The sequence below is a fragment of the Lactuca virosa genome, chromosome 9 (genome assembly GCF_052849685.1).
Source record: "Lactuca virosa cultivar CGN04683 chromosome 9, Lactuca_virosa_CGN04683_v6, whole genome shotgun sequence".
Taxonomy (NCBI): Eukaryota; Viridiplantae; Streptophyta; class Magnoliopsida; order Asterales; family Asteraceae; genus Lactuca; species Lactuca virosa.
The window spans coordinates 265,542,136-265,565,713 of record NC_136434.1 but is presented as its reverse complement, the minus strand read 5'-3'; the positions used below and the strand labels follow the sequence as shown (position 1 = coordinate 265,565,713).

At 33.1% G+C, this 23,578-nt stretch overlaps 1 protein-coding gene across 1 annotated transcript; it reads left to right on the top strand.

Moving 5' to 3' along the window:
* The first annotated feature begins 6,184 nt into the window (after positions 1-6,184).
* On the top strand, positions 6,185-11,862 carry LOC145137617 (uncharacterized). Its single transcript, XM_079071743.1, has 4 exons — positions 6,185-6,378; positions 8,797-9,042; positions 9,178-11,527; positions 11,630-11,862. Exons 2-4 carry the CDS (start codon positions 8,849-8,851, stop codon positions 11,657-11,659), a joined length of 2,574 nt encoding a protein of 857 aa, XP_078927869.1. The 5' UTR covers positions 6,185-6,378; positions 8,797-8,848; the 3' UTR covers positions 11,660-11,862.
* Positions 11,863-23,578: the final 11,716 nt, after the last annotated feature.

Sequence of the window (23,578 nt, the reverse complement as noted above, 5' to 3'; positions counted from 1 at the left end):
TCCATTTGGGTTGCACTTCACCGACACAATTTATATGGATAGTCTTTTGAGAATAGTATATTTATGATTTATATTAATATATTATAAGTTCTAATATATTAATATGGAATCATATTATTTAATTAGTATTGATCAAGACTTAATTTAGAATTAATTAAGTGATCAAAATGAACTAATTAAATATGGACTCTTATATATATGGAATGGGCCAAGTTCATTTAGCTTGGGCTAAGCTTTCATGGATAGTCCATGGAGTGTGTAACCGATGGATCATATGAAATGAAAGGTCATGGGTTTAACCCTAGTCTCCACACTATATAAAGATGTCCTTGGTTGGTGAAATTGGCACTATGTGTGGGTACACTAAGAGGGCTAGCCGATTTCACTAGAGAGAACCAAAGTATTCTTATTCTCAAAGTCTTCCAAGGTGTTTTGGTGATTTGTGATTCCACTTGAGGCTTCCACACTATTGGGGCTAAGCTCTTAAAGCTTGAAGATATCAAGCTACACCAAAAGGTATGTCATCTAACTAGTCTTTGTAGTATAGTTGCCTCATAGTATGCTAGTTAGGATTGAAACCTTGGAATAGTTAATATTTGCATGTACAACTAGAGAAAACATAGATCCAAGGTTTATAGGGTTGCATGTACACCATAGGAGTGTTAGAATGCTCAAAACTCAACAGTGGTATCAGAGCCTAGGCTTGTTTTCTTGTTATACTTGCTTAAACTGCTTAAAAATCGAATTTTGGTGTTGTCTGCACATCAGACTCGCCGAGTCCACTGATGGACTCGCCGAGTCTAAGGCAAAAAGCATCCAACTCGCCGAGTTGGTTCGTGCACTCGACGAGTTGGACCCCCTGACACATATATTCGACTGTTTTGGCTGGAATTGGACTAGGAACATTACCCTAAGCTGTTTTTTGACTTATAAACCTATTTTTGATGTGGTAATGTTCACGCTAATCCAATTTCAAAGATAATTGTCAAAAGATTCATGTTTTGTATTAGTTTAAGAGTATTGCTAATTACATGGAAAAGTTTGATGTGAATTATCTTTGTTCATATGAGTTGCTTAGATTAATAGAAAAGTTAATTGAATAGTTGTTTTCAATCCATTTTAATCTAAAAGTTGATTCTAAAATGTGTTTGTGTAACTTGTCCTCAAGTTACATGAAAAGTCACATTTAAGTTTCTTAAAACTCATAAAAAATTGTCATAGGTTACAAAATGAAGAGTCTTGTTCTCATTAAATGGTTTTATGACTCCATAACTTGTCCTCAAGTTGTGGAGGTTCAAGAGTCTCTTCATTAAATAACATATGTGTAACCTTAGTTAAACTCATAAAGTTTCCATAAGTTATGAATTATGAAGAGTCACTTTCTTAATTAGTTTAAAGTCTTCCATAACTTGTCCTCAAGTTATGGAACTTGAAGAGTTTTTTAATTAAAACTACTTTAAACACATAAGTTATGGGATAGAAAAGTTTTGAAAGTTACAAAACTTGCCCTCAAGTTTTGGAATTTGAAAAGTTTTCTCTTATGAATACTTTAATTCCAAGTTTAGCCCTTAGAATTTTAAAAGTTAAAATTCAACCCTTATACTTTATAATATTATAAGTTAATAATATATATGTATAAGAGCAAGTCAGTCTTACCGTTAGTAGGCCTCATTCACGAAGTCGGTCTATAAGGGGGGTATAAGGTTACTGCCTATAAAATGGCAGTTTAATGGGTGTCCACTCTCACCCACCGCTTCCTTGACTGGTGGAGGGTCGTTAGCCGAACGGGTAGGACAAAGACTATAAATTCTCCCTTCATTAAAAGTATTAATGATAAATACTAAGTAACTAAACCTTTTATAAATACCCAATCTTAGTTACTTAGGAAAATGTGAATAAGGTGCTAATCCATGAAAGTACACTTTGCACTTTGTTTAAGTCGGTTAGTGGAGCGTGTGTGGTTAACCGGCACACTAACTCGTATTTAACAAGGTAGGCAAAGGGTAACTTAATGTTTACCATAGTATCGATGGTGCGTGTGTGGTTAACCGGCACATCGATTGAGGGGTAAACACTTAAGGGTACCAAGTAATTTGCATGGTTACTTCACACCTTGTTTGTGATCATCGGCATCCCAGTCACAAAACCTGAAGGGCACACTCGAGATTGAAACATGACTTTGAAAAGTTCAATGAATCTCAAAAGACTACGATTGTACACTCAGAGGTACCAACCGACATGTCTCACTAGATTATTAACCCCTTTTTGTTCTATGTTTAACGTTTACATATATGTAGTCTGTTTTTGTATTTGAAAGGTACATATAAAAGTATTCGACATTTAATGATTTCGCAAAGGTATAGTTACGGTCATATAAAATGTGAAATTTCCATTCCAAGCCCTATTAGCATGTAGTTGGACCACACAATGCCCAATAACATGTAAGAGGGTAATTTAGGCCCAATAGGCATGTAAATGGGCCACAAAAGCCCAATAACATGTAATCCAATACCTTGGGCCCAAATTAACATGTAAATGGGTCGCAAGACCCAATAAACACATCATAGAAAGCATTGGGTTCAATATACACTTAATTGGGCCCTTAGGGTCCAATGGTCAAGTACCGTGTATATTAGGCCCAATAAATATTATTGCTGTATTTCGTTCGTTTTGTTTTATTCCGTTGTTTGTTTTGACTTGAAGTTCAATAGATTGTTGATAAAAATCCACTTTTTGTAAAAACGACGTTTTTGGCCAACAATTCTCAAATTATTAAATTAGGCCCAAAGTTTTGTAAAAATGACACTTTAGTCCATAATTTATAAAAGTTTGCAAATTTGTCCCAAATATCTATAAATTTACGGTTTTAACCCAAAATGTTATATTTTCACATTTAAAACCCTGTTTCGCAAAAAAATACATTTTCAGCCCCTTATTGGTAAAAGTTTACACTTTCGGCCCAATTTTGGAAAACTTTATATTTTTGGTCCAATTTGAAAATAATTGATATTTTCACCTCTAAATTTGGTTTATTTACATTTAGGACTCAAACTTTGGCCAAATAACATTTTTAAACCTTAAATCTTCATTTTTTTCGCAAATTAGGCCCAAAGGCCGTAAGGCCCAAAAGTTTGGCCCAATAAACTTAAAATTTCATTTTTGACCCTTTTAAAAGCATGTTTAGCATAAAAATACCTTTTATTACATGTAGGACCTGTTTGGCCCTTTTAAAAACAGAATTTTCACTTTTTACCCTTATCTTTTGTTTTCTTGACAATTTTGACCTTTAACAAGGTTTTTGTTGAATTCTTTTGCATCTTAAACATGTGTTTACTTTTGGCTTGATAATATGATGTATATAGTGTTGTAGTTTTTAGATCTTTGCTACATCATACTTAAAATTTCGAGATTCACTAAGATCTAACATATTTTCACCAAATAAACTAAGAATTCACACAAAACATGCATATAACACATAGATCTACACATTTTACTTGCATTATCCCCCAAAAAATCATATGAAAACCGAAAACAAGGGGGTATGAACTCACCTTTGCTTGATGTTTCGGTTTTTGGAAGAAGAAGTGGAAAGATGAAGTGATTTTCGGCCCTAGCAACTCCCTTGAGTGGATCTGGAACTTAAGAAGATTTCTAGGAGTATGATCGCCAAAAAAACTTTGTTTAAAAGAGTGATCTATCATAAAGATGGAGTTATAAAACTTGAGTGTGTAAAGGCTTACCAAGAATGATGATTATCTTGAGAAAATCCTCTTGAAACCTAAGCTAGATCTTGAGAATTTTGGAGGAAGAAGATGGATGATCCTTGAGAGAATGGAGAGAATTTGGTGTAGTGTGTGTGTGTGTTGTATTCGGCCGAGAAGAAGAAGAGAGGGGAGAGAGAGATGAGGTGACAAGCATGAATGCATGGGAGGTCTTCACCTTGATATATGTTGGATATTATGGAGGTGACACTCCAAAGTCAACCCTCCCCCCTTAATCTCTTCTGTTACCTTTTTTATTTATTTCATACATGGGCCGACATATTTGGGCCAAGAAGAAATGATGGAGTAGTTTGGGCCCATTAACTTTAGCTAGGACATTTGGATCCTAAACATAAGGTTTTTCGGCCTATTGGGCTCTTGGAAGCATTCACGGCCCAATTAGAGTAAAAGAATGGGCTTATGGCTCACTAAGGTTAGTTGGATTAGTTATGGCCCAATAAGGCCCATTAGGGTTAGAATGGATCATTCTAGACCCAAATGGTCCAAAATGTTTTAGATTTATGAATTGGGTCCAATTAGGATCCAATTAGGGCTTCTAAGTCCAATGAAGTTGAATTTGGGTGCTTATTGGTCCATTAGGCCTAATAAGGAACTCCTAGTCCAATATGGACTTAAACCATGGATCTTAGGGCTTCAGACTCTTTGATGAACATGAATGGTGAATCTAAATGTGCATTGAGTGAGATTTACTTAGAATATAAGTTTTACAATAGTTGAATGGTTACACAGGAATAGAATTTCCTAGCTAAAATGCTAGTTGTGACAATATTTCTTGGTAGTAAAGACCATGTGGGGGTTCCCATGACAGGAAGACCATGTGGGGGTTCCCATGACAGGTAGTTAAGATCACGTGGGGGTTCCAGTGGGACTAGGTGTAAGACTTTGGAGGGTTTCCATGACATCCTTATATGTTGTATGCATGGATTATATGGTTTATGTAGCTTTTATAACTAATATGGATTACGTGATTATGTGGATTGTGTGGGGTATGCTCTGGGGAACTCACTAAACATTAGCTTACTGTTTGTTGATTTGTTTCAGGTACTTCTGAGCCTAAGGGCAAGGGCAAGGCTTGATGGCGCGACATGCACTCTCCGACATTTGATTTGATGGGACACTCTGATATTTGAAATAAAATTGTTGATGTTATGAATTTGAAAACAATTGTTCTTGAGATTTGTGGTTTATTGGAAATGTTTTGACTATTTAAAAATGAAAATTTTCTTTTGAAAATTAGGTCGTTACAAATTATCTTTTTTTTTCCTTTGCACCCATGAAATCCCACAACCAAAAATCGCAGAACTCAAAACCTTAAGGTTGCGTTCTCTGCTGCAAAGTAAGTTATTATAGCATTTAAATATTCGATAGTTGAATGCATTCCCCTGAACTTTTCCTCTAACTCCTCGACATAATGTTTCTTCCTCTGTCGTGAAAGCTGTGCACTATCCCGGTTCCTTATCAGCCTCGCCTTCTTCTTCTCGTCTTTTTCGTCAATCTCATTCGAATTCTCAGTTGTTGTCGAAGTTCCATCTCGATTCCGCCAAATTACCAGACTCCACAACGACAATTTCAGGCTTAGACACGAAGTCATTGAATTCAAGATCAGATGATGATAGATCAATTTAATTGGTAGGGTTGAAGGCAAAGTTGAAAAAGTCTCTGTATCTGAAAGGAGGTGTAAATTATCAAAGGTTATGTCGAAGTCTCCATCATCGTAGGGGAGGAAATCATCGGGTAATGTGAAGTCATCGATAATAGGGAGGAGCTGAGAGGGGGAATTTGTAGAGAGGCTAACGGATCGGCCACAGCCTGCACTTCTGTGGCCATTCTTAGGGTTTTTGAGTCAAACACGTCGTTTGGTGCCGTGTCAAATATTCAAACAAGTGGCAAGTGAGGTGGCCTTATTTTAATGACTTGTCAAATGGTACTTGCTGAGTACAATGCCATAAGTTTATTTATCGGTCTGCACTAGGCTTTATGTCAATTACTCAATGAGATTGGTATTATAGTTTATTTTAACAACAATTTTTGTGAAATTTCTTATGATGTACAATCAATAAGAGAAGCCAAATTCATCTGTCTTTGAAACATATAATTTAATATTGCTCTTATTTTGAGTATTTTGTCCCTCTTATTGATCACAATACACTATCTATAAAAAACAATTTATATGAATAAAATAACAGTACAAAGCTATAGTAGGAACAAATGAAAGTACGATGTTATAAAAGAAAGTAAAATCAGTATATTTTTTACATTGGTTAATCCGGCTACCGGACAAGGTATAACACTAGTTTCGATGGCTATCAAGTCATTTCTTATTTTTTTGGGTTAAATTTGTATTTTTCCCTATTAATTAAATAAAAATTTGTCTTTTATAGTGATACACTGATACTGTCGAGTGTAGACCATTCAAACTTCGAACATTGAACGGAGGTGCGAACTGCGAAGATCAACGCAACTCGATTTCACTAACTCTTGACTACGTTTGTGGTTTCTTGCGGCTTTTCTTCCCTAAACCTAGTGTGGAAAAATAACAATTGTTTCACTGAAACAGCAAGAGAAAGGAAGAGTGCCATTTCAAGGGTTTCCACAGGTATTCTTTGCTCTCTCTTTGGCCCACTTCAATTAGGGTTTCTGTTCTATTCTACTCCTTTTACGATGTTAGTTTGTTTCATTTAATGGCGTAACTGTATATTGTTTACATTTGTACTCGCTTTGTTATATGAAAATCTTTCTGCATTACTACGGAATTAAGGAATGTGATTGGTTGTGATCTATGTTCCCTTTTGGGTTTGTTCATTAACAATTTGTCTCACTGAAGTGGTGTCTTTCTGTGTTAGGTTAACTTGACTTTGCGTAACTTGAACATCATATGAGCTAACTGTTACTTTGTTCTTCTTCTTCAACCAAACACTCAAGAAACTTACCTTGTATGGAGTTCCAAATACTCGTGTTCCCTGTGGACTGTGGCCCTGTTTTATATAATTTTCTTCCATGGTAGGGTATTGTGTTTTTTTGCTCTCGTTGAGTTCTTATGGTAATTAGATTTGTGTCATATCATGCTAATCGTAGGTTAAGCATGGCAACTTGAGATACTTGAAAAGTAACTCCTAGTTAGGCTAAAGCTGATAGTATATCAAAGACCATTCTTTATGGTGTCTTGATTAAAGTTCAAAAAAAGGTTTTAACTTAAGCACATCAGTCATGTGATATGTTTTGATTCTTTTTTCGTTTGTGATATTTTACATGTGTAGATGGTTGCATATTTCGTTGGCCACATGATATTGTCTTCAATGACATGCCATCATCTTCTTCTGCCATGTACCAAACTGATGAAAAGCTTTGTTGCTTGTTTCTCTCCTATTTTTCTTAAGTTTGGGAAACAGAAAGCCAACATGTTTTTCTTTTCTTGTGGCCAAATCTTTGCATCTAAATCAGATGTCATTCTGAAAAACCACACATTAACATGACACTTAATACTCAGCAAGTGACCCTAAACATGATATTTGCCTAGATTGATGCCTGCAATCGAATTGTATTCAAGAAGATTGCAACATCCTTTGGGAATATGTGTGGATTTGCGTTCTTTTCATTTTGCCAAACTAAAATAAGTCTTATGAAGCTAATGGTGAATACCATAGTCACAGAAGCAGTCACTAAAACTTCTTGAGATAGTATTATGAGCACTCAAAGGTTTGCAAGGTTAATAAACATCTTCACATGGTTCAAGTGGATGCTTATTGTGATCAAGAACTCCATATGATATCCCCGATTAAGAATTGTATTAGTAGTCTATCCAACCTTTTGGACTTGGATTCTTTAGGGGTAAGTGGCCCCACCAATTGGGGTTTTGAGATCATCAATTGTGAAGCGGTCTCTTTCCTTTTTGTTTAACTTCGGGTCTCCGGTTGATTCAAATATGTGTTTAGCTAAAGTTTGGACGCCTTTGTGGAAAAAAATTAGTTCTACACTCTTCATTTTGAAGCCCACAAATCTGTCATTTGGAGGGCATGCCACTCTTGTGAAATTGGTTTTAGCCAGCCTTCCTCTTATCTATTTCTTTGTGTTCAAAGCCCCAAATCCCATAGAGTCATTAAAACCTTGGATTGGTTAATGTAAGCAACAGGTTTGGAATTGGAGTTTTGCTATAACTTGTGCTATTTGAAGATGCAATTAATGTACTGTTGTGAGTGTTTTTTGATTGCCTGAGATGGTCCTGATAGATTGAAGTGAGAGCACAAATAAAGATTGTTGATAACACTTGATCTCAACATTGAACTTGAACTTGCTATAGAAGTGCATATTATCTTCTAGTTCTTCATCTTCTCTGAGTTGTGTGCAGCATATCTTGTACAGAGTCATAATAAGTATCTTAAAAGAGTAAACACCACACGTGGGCTTCTCTATATTAGCCATGCATTCTCGCAAAGATCACTACAATGGCCATATATATTGGACACCATTGGTTCCTTAGAGTTGAAGTATGCTCTGAAGAAGAGGTATTTATATAATATAGGATTTAGGAAACATGGTGTCAAAGTTAGAACCTAAACATATATGGCAATAAAGTTTTCAGATGGGGTATGTAGCTCTCTTTTCTTACACTTGATGTATTAGGACACCCTTTACCTTTAGATGAGGTATATAAGCTAATAAAATCTAATTATATTGCTACTTGGTATGTATTACATCAGCAATGTTTTTCTTCCTTGTTTTCCCTGATTCCTACTTCAACCCAGAGCTGGATTATCATATTCTCATTTATCTATATATCTATATATATTTTCTAATGCTTAGGAAGTTTGATTTGACATAATTACTTGTTAGCTATTATGTTGATGTTAAATTTACTTTCTGATTTTGATGCATGTTATTTGAGCCTAACCTGTTCTCACCCATCCTGATTTTCCACCTATATTATTTGCAATAGAGTATGCTCTTGATTTTCCCTGAACATACTTCATAAAACCCACTTCCATTTATGATTTTGAGGTTATTTTTGGTATTCCAGGTTATACTTGATTTTGGTAAAAAGCATAGAATCATAATTAAAAGGTGAGTCCATGAGTGGTAAACGCAGAAGGTCTGAAACTTCATGGGACATGAAACAAGACAAAATCCCTCCACCAGAATCCAATGATTCTAGGAGGCCATCTTGGGAAGGAAACAGAAAAGTGCCAAGAAATGATGACATCAGAAGAGACAACAAACATAGGAATTTTGATGATGAATGGGGAAAGCAACATACCACATACAGGTTTGTTTTTTTTTTTTTGTTTTTTTGTCTTTTTTCATATCATTCAATCTTTATAAGTATTGTACGTCTGTTTTCGATGAAGGGCATTTATGTCTTTTGCACACATGATCTTGTTGATGGTGAGTGTACGTGCAGGGATCGAAGCAGGAGTCCCATTCAAAGTAGGAGCAGGAGTAGAGGCAGAGAGTGGGAAAGTAGGAGGAGCCCATTTTATGATGATAGACACAAATCTAATGACTATGGAGATGATGTAAGAAACAATGCAAGATGTGATAACATGAAAGAAAGTTGGAGGCATAGATCAGATCATCTCTCTGGTGGTTCCAGATACAGCAGATTCCCTCACCATAAAGATGATAGAAATCATGATGATGATGATGATGACGATGACAGGTGTCGATCAAATCGAGTTACTAAAATCCCATGCAAGTTTTTTGCTGTGGGTAAATGCTATCGTGATAATTGTAAGTTTTCTCATGATGCTTCTGCTTCAGACTCACAAGATTATGATCGAAGGTCACATGAAAACATTCGGGCCCACAAGAACCGCACATGGCATCATGATCATGATCAACATCCACATGCATCAGATTTGTATGAAAAGAAAAAGTCATGGGAATCAGGAGGTTTTGATGAAAACAAGAAAACAACATGGGAATGGGATTCTCATGACAAGAAAAAGTCATGGGATAATGATGATGCATCAAACCCTAATTTAGATAACAAAAACAGATCATGGAATGGTCCTTCATGGGATGATGATCATGAAAAAACAAAGTCAAAGTCATGGAATGGTCCATTGTGGGATGATTCAGGATTAAACAAAAAAAGTTGTGAGAAAAATGATTATTTTTTGCCTAAACAACATAATGTGGCCAATGATTCTCATATAAACAATGAGAATATAGTTTCTGAAGAAGAACCCAACAAACAAATTCTTACATCTGTAGAAGAACAAGTTGAAAATGGGAAGAGTCCAAAAAAGAAACAGGAAGTAATTGGAAATCTAGCTGAAAATGCTCAGCAAGAACAAGAACATATCAACACTGAAAAAGTCGAAAAGGGTAGTATTGGAAATGATGAAAAGTCTACACAACAATGTAGGGAAATAGATCCAAATCGGAGTAGTAGAGATGATGATGGAGAGAAATCCAGTGGATATGGTAATGATGTAAGAAGTAATTCTGGAGGTGATAATTTGAAAAAAGAAAGTTGGAGTCACAGACAAGATTACTCAAGATCCAGCAGCCATAATAGAAATTCAAGGAATCATTATGATGATGATGGTAAAGATGACAGGTGTCAATCAAATAGAGTTACTAAAATCCAATGCAAGTTTTTTGCTGCGGGTAATTGTAATCGTGATGATTGTAAATTTTCTCATGATGTTTCAGAAGCACGGAATTATGATCGTAGGTCACATGACAACCCTCGGGCCCACAACAAGATGACATGGCATGATGATGATTTAAAAGCATCAGATTTGTCTGAAAAGAACAAGTCATCATGGAATGGTCCTACATGGGATGATGTGGAATCAGGTGGACTAAATGAAAACAAGAAAACAACATGGGATTCTCATAATTTTGATAACAAGAAAAAGTCAACAACACGGGATGATATGTCAAACCCTAATTTGGATAACAAAAACAGGTCATGGGGTGATGTGGAATCAGGTGGTTTTAATGAAAACAAGAAAACAACATGGGAATCTCAGAATTGTGATGACAAGAGAAAGCCAACAACACGGGATGATATGTCAAACGTTAATTTGGATAACAAAAACAAAAACGGGTCGTGGAATGGTCCTTCATGGAATGAGGTAGATGCATCAAAGTCAAATGCAAAATCGGGGAATAATATAGATGAAAAGTCAAAGTCATGGGTCAAAATGGATAATAATAATAATAATAAGAAGATGAGAAATGAAAAGGGTTTTGATCACTTTTTGCCTCAACAACATAATGTGGTCAATGATTCTGATTTAAACAATGATAATATAGTTTCTGAAGAACCGAATCAACAGATTGTTACAACAGAGCAAAACCTCACGAATGCCATAGATTACCTAAAGTCACTTCCCAATTCTACTACACACAATCAAGAGGGTAATATTGGAAACAATAATGTCATGGAGATTGAAAATGGGAAGACTCCAAAAAAGAAGCAGGAGGAATTAGTTGGAAAACGAAAAGCTAAGCAAGAAGAAGAACATGTTAATGATGAAAAGGGGAAAGAGGGTAATAATGGAAATGATGAAAAGTGTATGCGACAATTTAGGGCTGCCCTTGTGGAATTTGTGAAGGAGATTCTGAAGCCGAAATGGAAAGAAGGTAGGATGACAAGAGAGGTTTACAAAAGTGTTGTGAAGAAAGTAATTGATAAAATCACAACTACTATTCAACAAGTCCAAATCCCTAAAACACAACCAAAGATTGAACTGTATCTCACACACTCCAAACCCAAAATCACGAAGCTTGTGGAGGTAAGTTGTGATTTGTGAATACCATTTTTCATTTTGTATTATTATTATTATTATTATTATTATTATTATTGTCAGATAAATTTTTCTCCTTTTTTCATGCAGGCATATGTTGAAAAACTTGTAAAGGCTTAGCTTAGCAAATGCTTGAGAAACGTTTTGGAAGTGGATGTTGTTTTATAGGAGTAGCTTCAGAAATTAAATATGCGTATATAGCATACCTGCAAGCAAAAAGTGTTGTTGATCGTTACAATTTGTATTTTGAATTGTGCTTTTTAGTTTGATAACCCTCAAGGTTGAAAACATGTCTGTGCAACTGCAACTGCTTTTGTTTTTTATTGTTTCTAGAAAAATCTGAATTTCAGTTTGAGGCTAACCCATTTTAACCCATTTTCTAGAAAAATCTGATTTGGTGTAGTAAATTAGTATTTTAAATATTAAGTATGGGGCATATTATATATATATATATATATATATATATATATATATATATATATATATATTGTTGATTTTAAGGGTTTATTTGTACAGAGAAAAAGACTATTTTGTTTCCATTCATTTTTTTTTGGTTAAAATAAAAATACTATAGATTAATAAATAAATAGAATTAATGAAAAACTAGGAAAACAGCCCTGCTTCGCATGGTTTAGAAGAGTTTTTATTTTTCTATTTTGATTGTGCAAATGTAATGGATTTGAATGGTAAACTGGATTTCGTTTGAGAATAAATACTTCATTAAAAGATGTAAAATACATTTGTTCATATGTAAGCAAAAGCTGTGAAACACACACAGAAGGGCGGAGTTGACTATTTCTGCCTATGCTTTTGATTGTGCAAATGTAACGGAAGCAAAAGATGTGAAATACATTCGTTCATATGTAAGCAAAAGCTGTGAAACACATGTAATATTCAAAAAAGAACGATGAAGTCGACTATTTCTGCCTATGCATCATTTTAGTAATTAGGGATACCTCATGTTTTTATGAGTTTTTTCTTAAGCAGTACGGAGAGACGTAAGCATCTTAGGGTTTCGTGGTCAGTGATGCTGGATGTCGATAGCAGCTGTTGTGTAAGAGGTTGGAAAGTGAAGAGGGATTTGGGATTCCAAGTTATTTGTCGTTTCTTCTCTTATTTGAAGTTGTTGATGGAGCTGTTCATAGGCGATTTGTAGCTGCTTCTTGCTGTGACGATGTTGTTGTATCAGATTGCAGCTCACAAATCATTTCTTCAATTTTCATTCTTTTGCTACGTGGGGTGGATTGAAGATAGATAGTAACGTATGTTTGTACGTCAGATGTATGCAATTTATTTTATAGTGGTTTTGAGTTAGGAGACGACGAAGAAGGTGGTTGTCTATTAAATGTCATTTCTGATTATATTTGTGGTTTGCTTCTTTCGTATGCTCGTCCAAATACATTCATGTTGTAACGTAAACCGCGGGTACTTAGTAATAAATTCATTTCTTATGACTTTTTTTTTTTGGTATTTGACGGCTGCATTTGTAAGTGCCTAAGTGGATATCTGTGAGGTGTTTAGCAGTATGAGTAAGTCTAGTTAGGTGATGTGTTAGTCTTAGGGGTGGTTTCATAGTTGCTGATTGAGTTAATGCTGACTGAGTTGGTACCGAGTTAGAATTTCTGACTGAGTCCACATCTGACTGAAACCATATTGTTTGATTATATCTCTGACTGACTGTGGTGAATTGTAAAAAATGACCATATTACCCTTATGTTGCATTTTGTATATATTAATATCAAAACTAGACAATTCTTTTTTAATTTTCTCAATTATTTTTGTAATTGTCAAATTTAAATTTTGTATCATATGCATTAATTTAAATTATGTAATTATAAGAAAATGTTTTCAAAATTTTTGCAATAATCACAAACAATGTAATATATCACTTCATTAGAATTCTACTATTTTGACCTAATCATAAAATATGACCCAATAAACACACAAGTTATATATAAAAAAAAAAAAATAACAAACATGAACACTCTATAATACTTGTAACTTATAAGGTACCTAATTATGCAAATTCCTAGCACCATCACAAATGATGAGCAATCAGGTGGTGATTAGCGTACCCACTACATTGCCACCACCACTCCTTGTAAGCTAGGCTTTGGCTCCTTAATTATACATCCTGCAATGTGATCCTCATGCATGCATTATCCGTTGTGGTTTCCTTAAAATACATACAACTTTATGCTTGTTCAAGTGAGCCAAAATTCTGCCCCAGTTGCAGAAGCTAATAATAATATAAACCAGAATTTGACAGTAAGCTTTCATTAGAACTTGAACAATTTTATTCAAACATTTCAACAAACATCTAACGCGCATGTTAAAGAATCATGTTTTGATAGTCAAATTGATTCCACAGCTCCATTGTTAATAGATTTAGTTTTCACCAAGAAAACGGATCAACAATTGATAATAGACCAACAATGAAGAACCGTAAGGTCCCAATTTAACAATCGATATTATCAACTACCCTCACAATCAACTAAAACATCAAGAAGATCTTACCTTAACAGTTACCAATTCAACGATCGGAACGAATATAAAATTGATCTGGAACATCGAATTGGAAGCAACTGGAACAAATTAGTGAATCACTTTCTTCTCCATTACTGTCGAGGCGATGTTTAGGGCAAAATCGGAATAATCGACTTCTACAAAACTGAATATTACCGGAATAGGCTCGATTTCAAAATCGATTAAAGAGGACGAGGACCATTGGTGGTGGGATTGAAGAAGAAGGAGAAGAAAGAAGTTACGTTGAGGGGAAAGAAGAAGGAGAAGGGCAAATACGTGAAATTGGTACAAATGACCGAGTCCGGTGGTTTTTTTTAGGACCGAATCAGAGGATTTTGACCGAATCAGAAGTGCAAAGAAGCATAATCAAACAAGCTGTTCCAGTTGATCCGGACCGAGTCCAGAAAAACGACTGATTGGACCCAGACAGACAAGCATCAAACACCCCCTTACTTTCTCTTGGTTAAAGTATTAACTGTATGTAGTATAGGTATGATGCTTATGAATTACTATAATTAAATTGTATTGGTTAGAAAGAGAGTTGGAGTAATATTGTTGGACAAATAATAGGTGGATGAATTGTTATCTTGTTAACATTTTTTTTTGTTTTTTGTTTTTTTTTCATGAAGTCTTTAAATTGTAGATATTGTAAAGTAAATTTATGTTATCCTTTATCAATGTAAATATATAGTGATTAACGATTTAAGCGTGTTGTTGTTTTGAGAAATGTAATTAAATTGTGTTGTAATGTTGGGTTTTTTATTACTAAATTATTTGTATATCCAAAAATATTTTTTAATATGTTGATTATTATGAGATTTAAATCTTTATAGTGTGATTTATTAAATATTGCGTTGATTCGTTCGCTATGATTTTTATGGATGTAATATTGGGTTTATGGTTAAAATATTAACCATTTTGTAGTATACGATTATGATGTTTATTAATTACTGTGATGTGATTAAATTGTGTTGGTTATGTGGATCTTGATGTAAATCTATATTTTTGTTTCCAAAGATAGAAATGTAATTTATTTATTGATTATCGTTTGCTTTTGTGTGTTTTTTGTAAATGTAAAATTTTGTTATTATTTGGTTAGGTTATGAGATACCAAAATACAGTGACCAAAACCGATGATTACCCATAGTACAGTGGCAATTTGGTGAAAAAGGCATGCTATACTGTTCGCAGAAGTAACGTAGCAAAATACAGGGACCTAAACCGATGATTACCCGAAATGCAGTGGAAATTTCGTGAAAGAGACATATTACACTAATGACAAGGGAAATATAAATAAATCTATATCTATATCTGTCTATCTATATCTATATTTATCTATATATCTTATAAAACTAGCATTTTTTTTTCACCACATTCATTTGAAACTCCCATGCATTTTCTTTTCACCACATTCATTTGAAACTCATGCATTTTCCTTTCACAACATTCATTTGAAACTCCCATGACTTTTCAGTTTCTTCCTAATAATGGTTATAAGTTGGTTAATAAGATTAAATAAATATCAAACATAAAGTGTAATCATATACAAACTAAATTTCAATATTAAAGGAATATCTTTACTTTTACTTATAAAGTTATGTTTTTTAACTTTTAACATATTATACTTAATTTATTAGTTTTAATATATTGTTGGGTGTAAACCATTATCATTTTAAAGCTACAAATTTTGAAAAATTTGTATAAAATACTTACATTATAAATTTAAATATAACATTATAGGATCAACTTAAATATAAATTTTAGTTTAACTTAAATAACCAAATAATATTTTGTAAATAGTTAAAACTAATAAATTGTAGTGTCTTTCTAATAATTATTATAAGTTGGTTAATAAGGTTAAATAAATATCAAACCTAAAGTGTAATCATAAATAAACTAAATTTCAATATTAAAATAACATCTTTACTTCTACTTATAAAGTTATGTATTTAATTTTTAACAGATTATACTTAATTTATTAGATTAAGATGTTGTTGTACGTAAATCAATATCAATTTAAGGCTACACCTTTTGATCATTTTGGACAATATATTTAAATTGTTAATTTCGAATATAACATTACAGTGTCAACCTAAATATAAATTTCAGTTCCACTTAAAAAACTCAATGAATATTTTGTGAATAGTTAACAGTGATAAATTGTAGTGCTAAATGCACAAAATGAATTATAATCTCAATTTAACTAAAATATTTCCTAAATGTATTTGTATAATCGTTAAACGTTTTCAAATAAGCAGCTTAAAGTAACTTACAATAACAATAGTTAAATATAACTCTATATAAATGATTATATTGTTACATTTAAAATCAAAAAACAATGTTTGATGTTTTAAATAATTATAATGATAGAAATTAAAACGTTAAACAAATAAATTTCAAAAAATTAATTAACAATAACAACAACTATAAATAACATTAAACCATATATTATATTTAATTTTATTCATGAGTAACTCGTGGGTAGAAGTCATTCAAACGGTTGAGATTATGCAGTTATAATAGATGTATATATTATTATTCAAAATAATCAATATATTATATCAATTTAGTATGCGAATTATTATATCAAATTTAACAACAACGTTATTGTTATATTTAAGAAAACATATATTTGTAAAGATTTCAACTATATAGGTGTTTTTGCGCAACGTGCGGACATTTGCCTAGTTGTATATATAATGGTTAGTAAAACACAAATTTAATATAATTAGAAATAGTTCATTACTTGAAATCACTATTCGAACAATGAAACATTGTTCAACGTTAAGAAAATTAGAAAAAAAAATCATTTGTTCTTCATTTAACGCAAAATTGTTCGTATTAAGGTGACCCATAACTCTTTTATCATTTTTTTAAGTGAGATTTTCAAAAATTGTATATGTCCTTATTAAACGTTAAAATATCATATTTGTCATTTTTAATGTTTAAAATATCAGATTTTTCCAAATATGTTTTAAATCTATTGATTAATAGTTTTTAATAATTTATAATCATTTTTTTTTAAATTTTAAATCATTATAATTGAAAACAAATACTAAATGGACAATATTCCCCTTAATTCTAAATGACAATATATTTACATGATAGAATTTTACCTTATATTTCCTACCTGCTCGAGTATACTCCTTCCTGCGACCACATTCATAATAAGCAAAGAGTAGAACACCTGTATCTATACATTACTTATTTATATAAAATGGCAATTATATATATATATATATATATATATATATATATATATATATATATATATATATATATATACATTAAAAGTGGGAGGGATTAGCTACAGTACCTGACCACAGTAGGTATTGTTCATCGGGTTACCCTCATCCATAGGGGTTAGTTAATCCTTGGTCAATACTGTCCTGACGATCCTTCACCAACTCTAAATGCTTCCCACTGTTTTTCTCTTAGTTGACCACTCCCTCCTCCCCCCCTAATCAGATCAAATTGGTGTCTCTCCGTCTCCGTTCTTAACTCCCTCTTCTGACCTTTCTCCACTGCGTACTTCCCAAATACGCTCCACCTTTTATCTTCTATCCTATCTGGTTCTCCCTCTACACGTCAGATACTCACCAACGTTTTCTATTCTTCGTAAAAGCCGTTGACATCTCCCTAACGACCACCTGACAATCCCCTCTCTATTTCAACTGTTCCTTCGATCGTCATCGCTTCCAGTCAGTTCTTACAACCGTTATTTTAGAGATATTGAATTGTTGAACTTTCCATTGTCCTTTTGTTTTTTCGGTCGAAATCGATGACGTAACTGTAACACCCGTTTTTTTTCCAGGTAAAACTCTTAGCAAATTATTTCATTTATTTCTTGTCTTAGACCCGAGTACGCTGGGCGTACTCCTATGCATGCATTACGTGGGGAGTCCCCCTGGTACGTTGGGCGTACCCATGCGTACTCCTATGCAGGGCGTATGTAAGTCAGGGGTAAACCCTAATTTTTAGGGTTTGCACCTTATTTAAACACATTAAGTCTCCCAAACCCTCACCTTATCATCCTCCATTGCCTTTTTGAGCTAAACCTCGAAACCCTAATCCATTTCCCAAGAGATTGATCATTGAGTGTGTGTTTTGGTGTGTGTGGTGCATATTGAAGAAGAAGAAGACTTGTAGAGAAACATTGGATAAGAGGGAGCTTGTAGATCCAGAGATTATTCACCCATTTCATCTTATTGGAGATATAAAGTCTAAACCTTGTTCATTCTATGTCTAGATCTAGGTTTGGGGAAGAATATAACATATTTTGGTCCCATGGATGAACTCTTGTGAGTAAATGCTACTTCTGATGTTAAGAGATGTCCCTTTGATGATTTTGAGGTCCTTGATCCATAAAGCTTGCATCTTGATGGTTGTAGATCAACCATGCATGAGTTAGTGACCATTTAATGGAAGCAGAGTGGTAAATCTATGACTCGAGTCCCATTACGACATGCAAGGGGATAAAGTTGCCAACTTTATTGTTTAGGATGTCTTTAGGAGGCTAGATCTAAAGTTGGACGTTAGGTCTTAACTGATTAAGACCTTAAAAAGAGAATTGGCCAACTGGGGCGTACGCGATCGGGGTCCTGATCTTGTGAAACATCCGAGTACGCTGGGCATACAGATGGTACGCTTAGTGTACTCACAAGGGGGTTTTCGACTTCTAGTTATGGGCTATCTTAGGCTTTAGGGTTTTGGGCCCCTGTTGGACTTGGAGTGCCTTTTTGGACTTGGAGTGCCTTTTTGGACTTTGGGCTAGTTTGGATTTGGGCCTTGGTATGTTAGGCCCAGTAAGGGAAGGGTAAAGCAACCTTTTACCCTTAAAGCCGAGATTTAGGTTTTGGACTCTCGGGTTGGGTTAATGACCTAATTGCTAATTAGGGTTCCATTATTTGTGATTTAGTGAGAGGATTTCACGATTCAGCAGCCCGGGTGCGATTTGTTTGCTTTCGATCGAGGTGAGTTTCCTCCACTGTACTCATGGGTCAAAGGCACTAATGCCGACCCACTAGATTATGATAGTAGGATGGTAGTTGTCTTTGTGACAATTCCCTGTATATTTGTATATGCTTGTTGTCTTCGTGACTTATGCTGATTGGATTATGTGCTTATCTGTAGGGGTGAAATAGACCCAATACCGATTGAAAGATACCGAAGATGGTGAAATAGACCCAATACTGGTTAAAAGATATCGAAGGGGGTGAAATAGACCCAGTACCGGTTGAAAGATACCGAAAGGGGTGAAATAGACTCAGTTATGCTTTGATTGTTAGTTATGTATGGTATGGAGTATTTTGGGGAAGCTCACTAAGCTTTGTGCTTACGGTTTTCAGTTTGTGTTTCAGGTACTTCTAGCTTGAACGGGAAGGGTATGACTTGATCGCACCGCATCTGCCTACGCTTTCCGCATTATGTGATTTCTAGGATTTGTACTATGACATTATTTTGCTATAGTACACTTTCTACTTTTTGACGTGAATATTGTATGTTTTGAGATGAATTAAAAATGAAATTTTTATCTAAAATTTTGGATGTTACAGTACCAAGAAAGTTTCGAATATCTATGATTGGTTCTGGAAAGACCATGAAGTTAAGGAGATTATGGACTCCAAAATCTATAGTTTATAAGAGTAAGCACTGACGTGAGAAAAAAGCAACAAGCATAGGAAATCAAAAACTCAAAAGGAAGCTACAACACCGCGAAGGGTGGCAATCAAAATTGGAAACAAAACAATCTTCATATGGAACCATACGGAAGCAGCATCTGTGCATCCCCAAAGTCCCCAACTTTCAATTGTTTATTAAAGTTTGCATCACACTCGAAATCCCCAATTTTTTCAGGTTTAATTGGGTAAGACCATCCACATCAGTGCAATGCCACTAATTTTTCAATTGTGCCATATCAGCTTTGCAATAACTACTTATATCAGTGCAGTAACATTCATCTTTCAGAAGTGGTCCCCACTGCCACATCAATAATTACTTTTTATATATATATATATATATATAATATTAATTATTAATATTTACTAATATTTGTTAATTAAATAATAATTAAAATTAAAATTAAAATGATATGCTAAACATAAATCAAAGAACGTCCAAGCTTCTATTATATATATATATATATATATATATATATATATATATATATATATATATATATATATTATAATATAGTTTACATAAAGAAAATATTAAAAAAAAACATTATTTAATATTAAAAATCATTTTGCAAGGCTTGCTATATTTGTAACGACATGTCTTATGTGACATAAAAAAGTGAATAATTGGCATTGCAAAGGAAATTGCAATCCTACCATGTTTATGGTTTAAGAGCAGGTCATTGCAAAGCTCTTGCAAATGGGTTTGACATGCCACATATGTATTTATCTTTCAACTTCTACAAGTTCATTTGCAATTCCATGTCATCATATTTATATTATTTTAAAGATAGTAGTTACTCATATTATGTATGATGAAGTTATATATATTATATATGTATGATTAATTACTCTTCTATTATATATATATATATATATATATATATATATATATATATTATTTATTAATTATAATTTATAATGGTGTTTTTATTAAAATGTAAACGGTGGTTGTTAATGTAGCAGTGATGACCACTTTTGAAAGATGAGTAATATTTGTATGTAAATATAATATTTTTCTATTAGAACTTTTGTTACGTTATTTATTTTATTTTTAAATTGGTAAATTCATCTTATACAAAAAAAACAAAAAATTAGTACTCTATTAAATATATGGTTCTCGTTTATTTTATTTATTTATTTTTTTTTACTTCAGTAACCAATATATATATATATATATATATATATATATATATATATATATATATATATATAAAGTAATAGTTGATGTGGCAGTGGTGACCACTTTTGAAAGATGAGTGTTATTGCACTGATGTGAATAGTCATTGCAAAGCTGATGTGTCACAATTGAAATATTAGTGGCATTGCACTGATGTTGATGGCCTAAGACCATCCACATCGGGTCTTTCAAAAATCCCTTGCAATGCCATTCAACAAAAATTAAATGCCATTTGGACTTCATCTTTCAAATTCTGCAAGGCTTGCAAATTGATATATTAATAATTTAATCAAATAATCATATCTAAATATTAAAAACCAATTGGTATATTACTTTTTAATAAAATAATAATATCCAATGATGTGTAATGCAAACAATGTATAAGTGTCACTTACAACCCAATTGCAAGCCTACCACCGATGTGGTTGCTCTAAGAGCATCCACAACCGTGCAAGGTCAATACCTTGCAAAAAACTGCCACTTGTCAATATTGAAAGCCAATTCACCCAGCACGATTATCAATTCTTGTAAAACAAATTAGTGGGCTACTATTCTTTTGTAAAGCTTTCAAATTTTACAATAGGTAAATAATTAATTATTGAGAAATGTGGGCCACAATTCTTTTGTAAGGTTTTCAAAAGTTGAAAGTGGTACGTGGACGTGGCAATTAAAGTTGGTAAACGTGGTATTGCAAAGCATTTGAAAGAAGCCATGCAGATGGTCTAATATTATCTTTTTTTTTTGTTGGTTTTACACATTAGTTTTGGGTCATCCGCTTTTAATTTTAAATTATATAGAAATCCCCATTGTTCTAAGGAGCACATTTATCTATTTGGCCGTTATTCTATGATTGGGATTTAAAAAAACTAAAATCTCCAATGTAAGTCATGTAAATCGAAATTTGATGAGACTGAAAACTAAGGGGTGTTTGGGATTACTTTTTGATGTTAAAAGTCCTTTTTTAAAATGATTTTTTCGCTAGTGACTTTTTCCAAAAGATAGTATTTAAAATGTGTTTGTATTTGATTTTAGGGTATAAGTCATCTTTTCATGTTAAAATGTCCCAAAAGTCACAAAAAGATAGGATTTTGTGACTTTTGAAACACTAACTTTTCCTCTTACACAAAAAGTTATTTTAAAAGATCTTTTGCATTACCCAAACATCTTTTAACCATTTTTTAACTTTTTGGAAAAGTTAAAAGACAAAAGTTGTTTTAAAAGCAATCCCAAACACCCCCTAAGAACTCTATGATAATAAATTTGGTCTTTTGTAATGGCATTTATGGTCCAGCGAGTGTTTTGGTCGGAGGGTTGGTTACTGAAGGGAGTCGATGGTGAATCACATCATAGATTAGCTTGAAAACAAATGGTCCGGGTGGGTCTACTGGATCTTGTAGATGAAGATGGAAGGGAGACCTAATTTTAAAGACGCACAAGTACATCTTCCCATGTCTTTCTTTCTTGATATGTTATAAGAGATTTCATCAGCAGGTAGAGGTATCTACCGATCCTTCCAACAACAATAATGTAAGGTCAGTTCTGCTTTCATTGTACATTGCTTTGTTCGTTCTCTTTTGAAGGAAAGAACCTTCAAAGTTTGGTTTGAAATACAACTCTTCTGCCATTATTCGAGTTGAGGAGATTCACTCAAGCCTAGGAATCGAGCATCCCACTTGTATAATATCGATTTCGAAAGCATAAACATGTATTGATAATTATTATTTGTTAGATCTACTATCTATTCAACTTTTTGATTTAGTTGTTATCTATGAAATTTTTTCATAATCTGTTCATCTTTCCTGAATGCAGAACTTTCCACGAAAATTCTGCAAGTTGTTACCAAATGAATATAGTATGATAATGATTTTAGATGAAAACGGGGGAGAAACATGATATCGGTTACGTGACTGGTGGCAATCAACAACTTAGTAAAGGGTGGAAATAGTTTGCAACTAAGCATAGCTTGCTTGAAGGGGACATTTTTGTCTCCCAGTTAATTAGAAAAAAAAATTGAAGGTGACATATTTTTCATTTTTACCCTTATTTAATACTTCTTAAATTGCACCACAATATTCCCCTTTTTTTTCCCTCATCATCTTTGTTGCTTCATTCATCTCCCAAGTCCAATATATAAAAAAGTTTTTAAATTAATGGGATAGATATGAGATTATGCATTTTTTGTATTATTTTTAAATATGAAACCATTTATTATTTAAATTCTTTAAAATAGAACCATGAGCACATAATTCATTATTTTAACAATCAAATATATGTATAGTTTTAAAAAAAAATTAGAATCATATAACTGTTATTAAACTGATAGTTGTTTTATTTTAAACATAAATTTTATAGAAGAGGGTCTAATTGTAATTTATTCCTATTCAGGCATTTTGTTAATTCCAGAAAAAAAAACAACCTCTAATTATATCCTACTAGGCATCTCTATATATTCAGTTGGTTTATCTATACTTAATATATATATAATATATATATATATATATATATATATATATATATATATATATATATATATATATATATATATATATATATATATAGAGGCTTAGGTTATTTTATTTAAACTAATTATTGTACATCTATCGTATGCTATGAGAATTACTAAGAGAATAAGTTGTTTAGCAATGCGAATACGTT

Bases quoted from the DNA above. Each gene is read 5' to 3' on its own strand.
- LOC145137617 (XM_079071743.1), top strand. From the start codon at position 8,849: ATGAGTGGTAAACGCAGAAGGTCTGAAACTTCATGGGACATGAAACAA. The intron at 9,043-9,177 runs GTTTGTTTTTTT...GTGTACGTGCAG, and splicing joins AAGCAACATACCACATACAG to GGATCGAAGCAGGAGTCCCA. The intron at 11,528-11,629 runs GTAAGTTGTGAT...TTTTTCATGCAG, and splicing joins AAATCACGAAGCTTGTGGAG to GCATATGTTGAAAAACTTGT.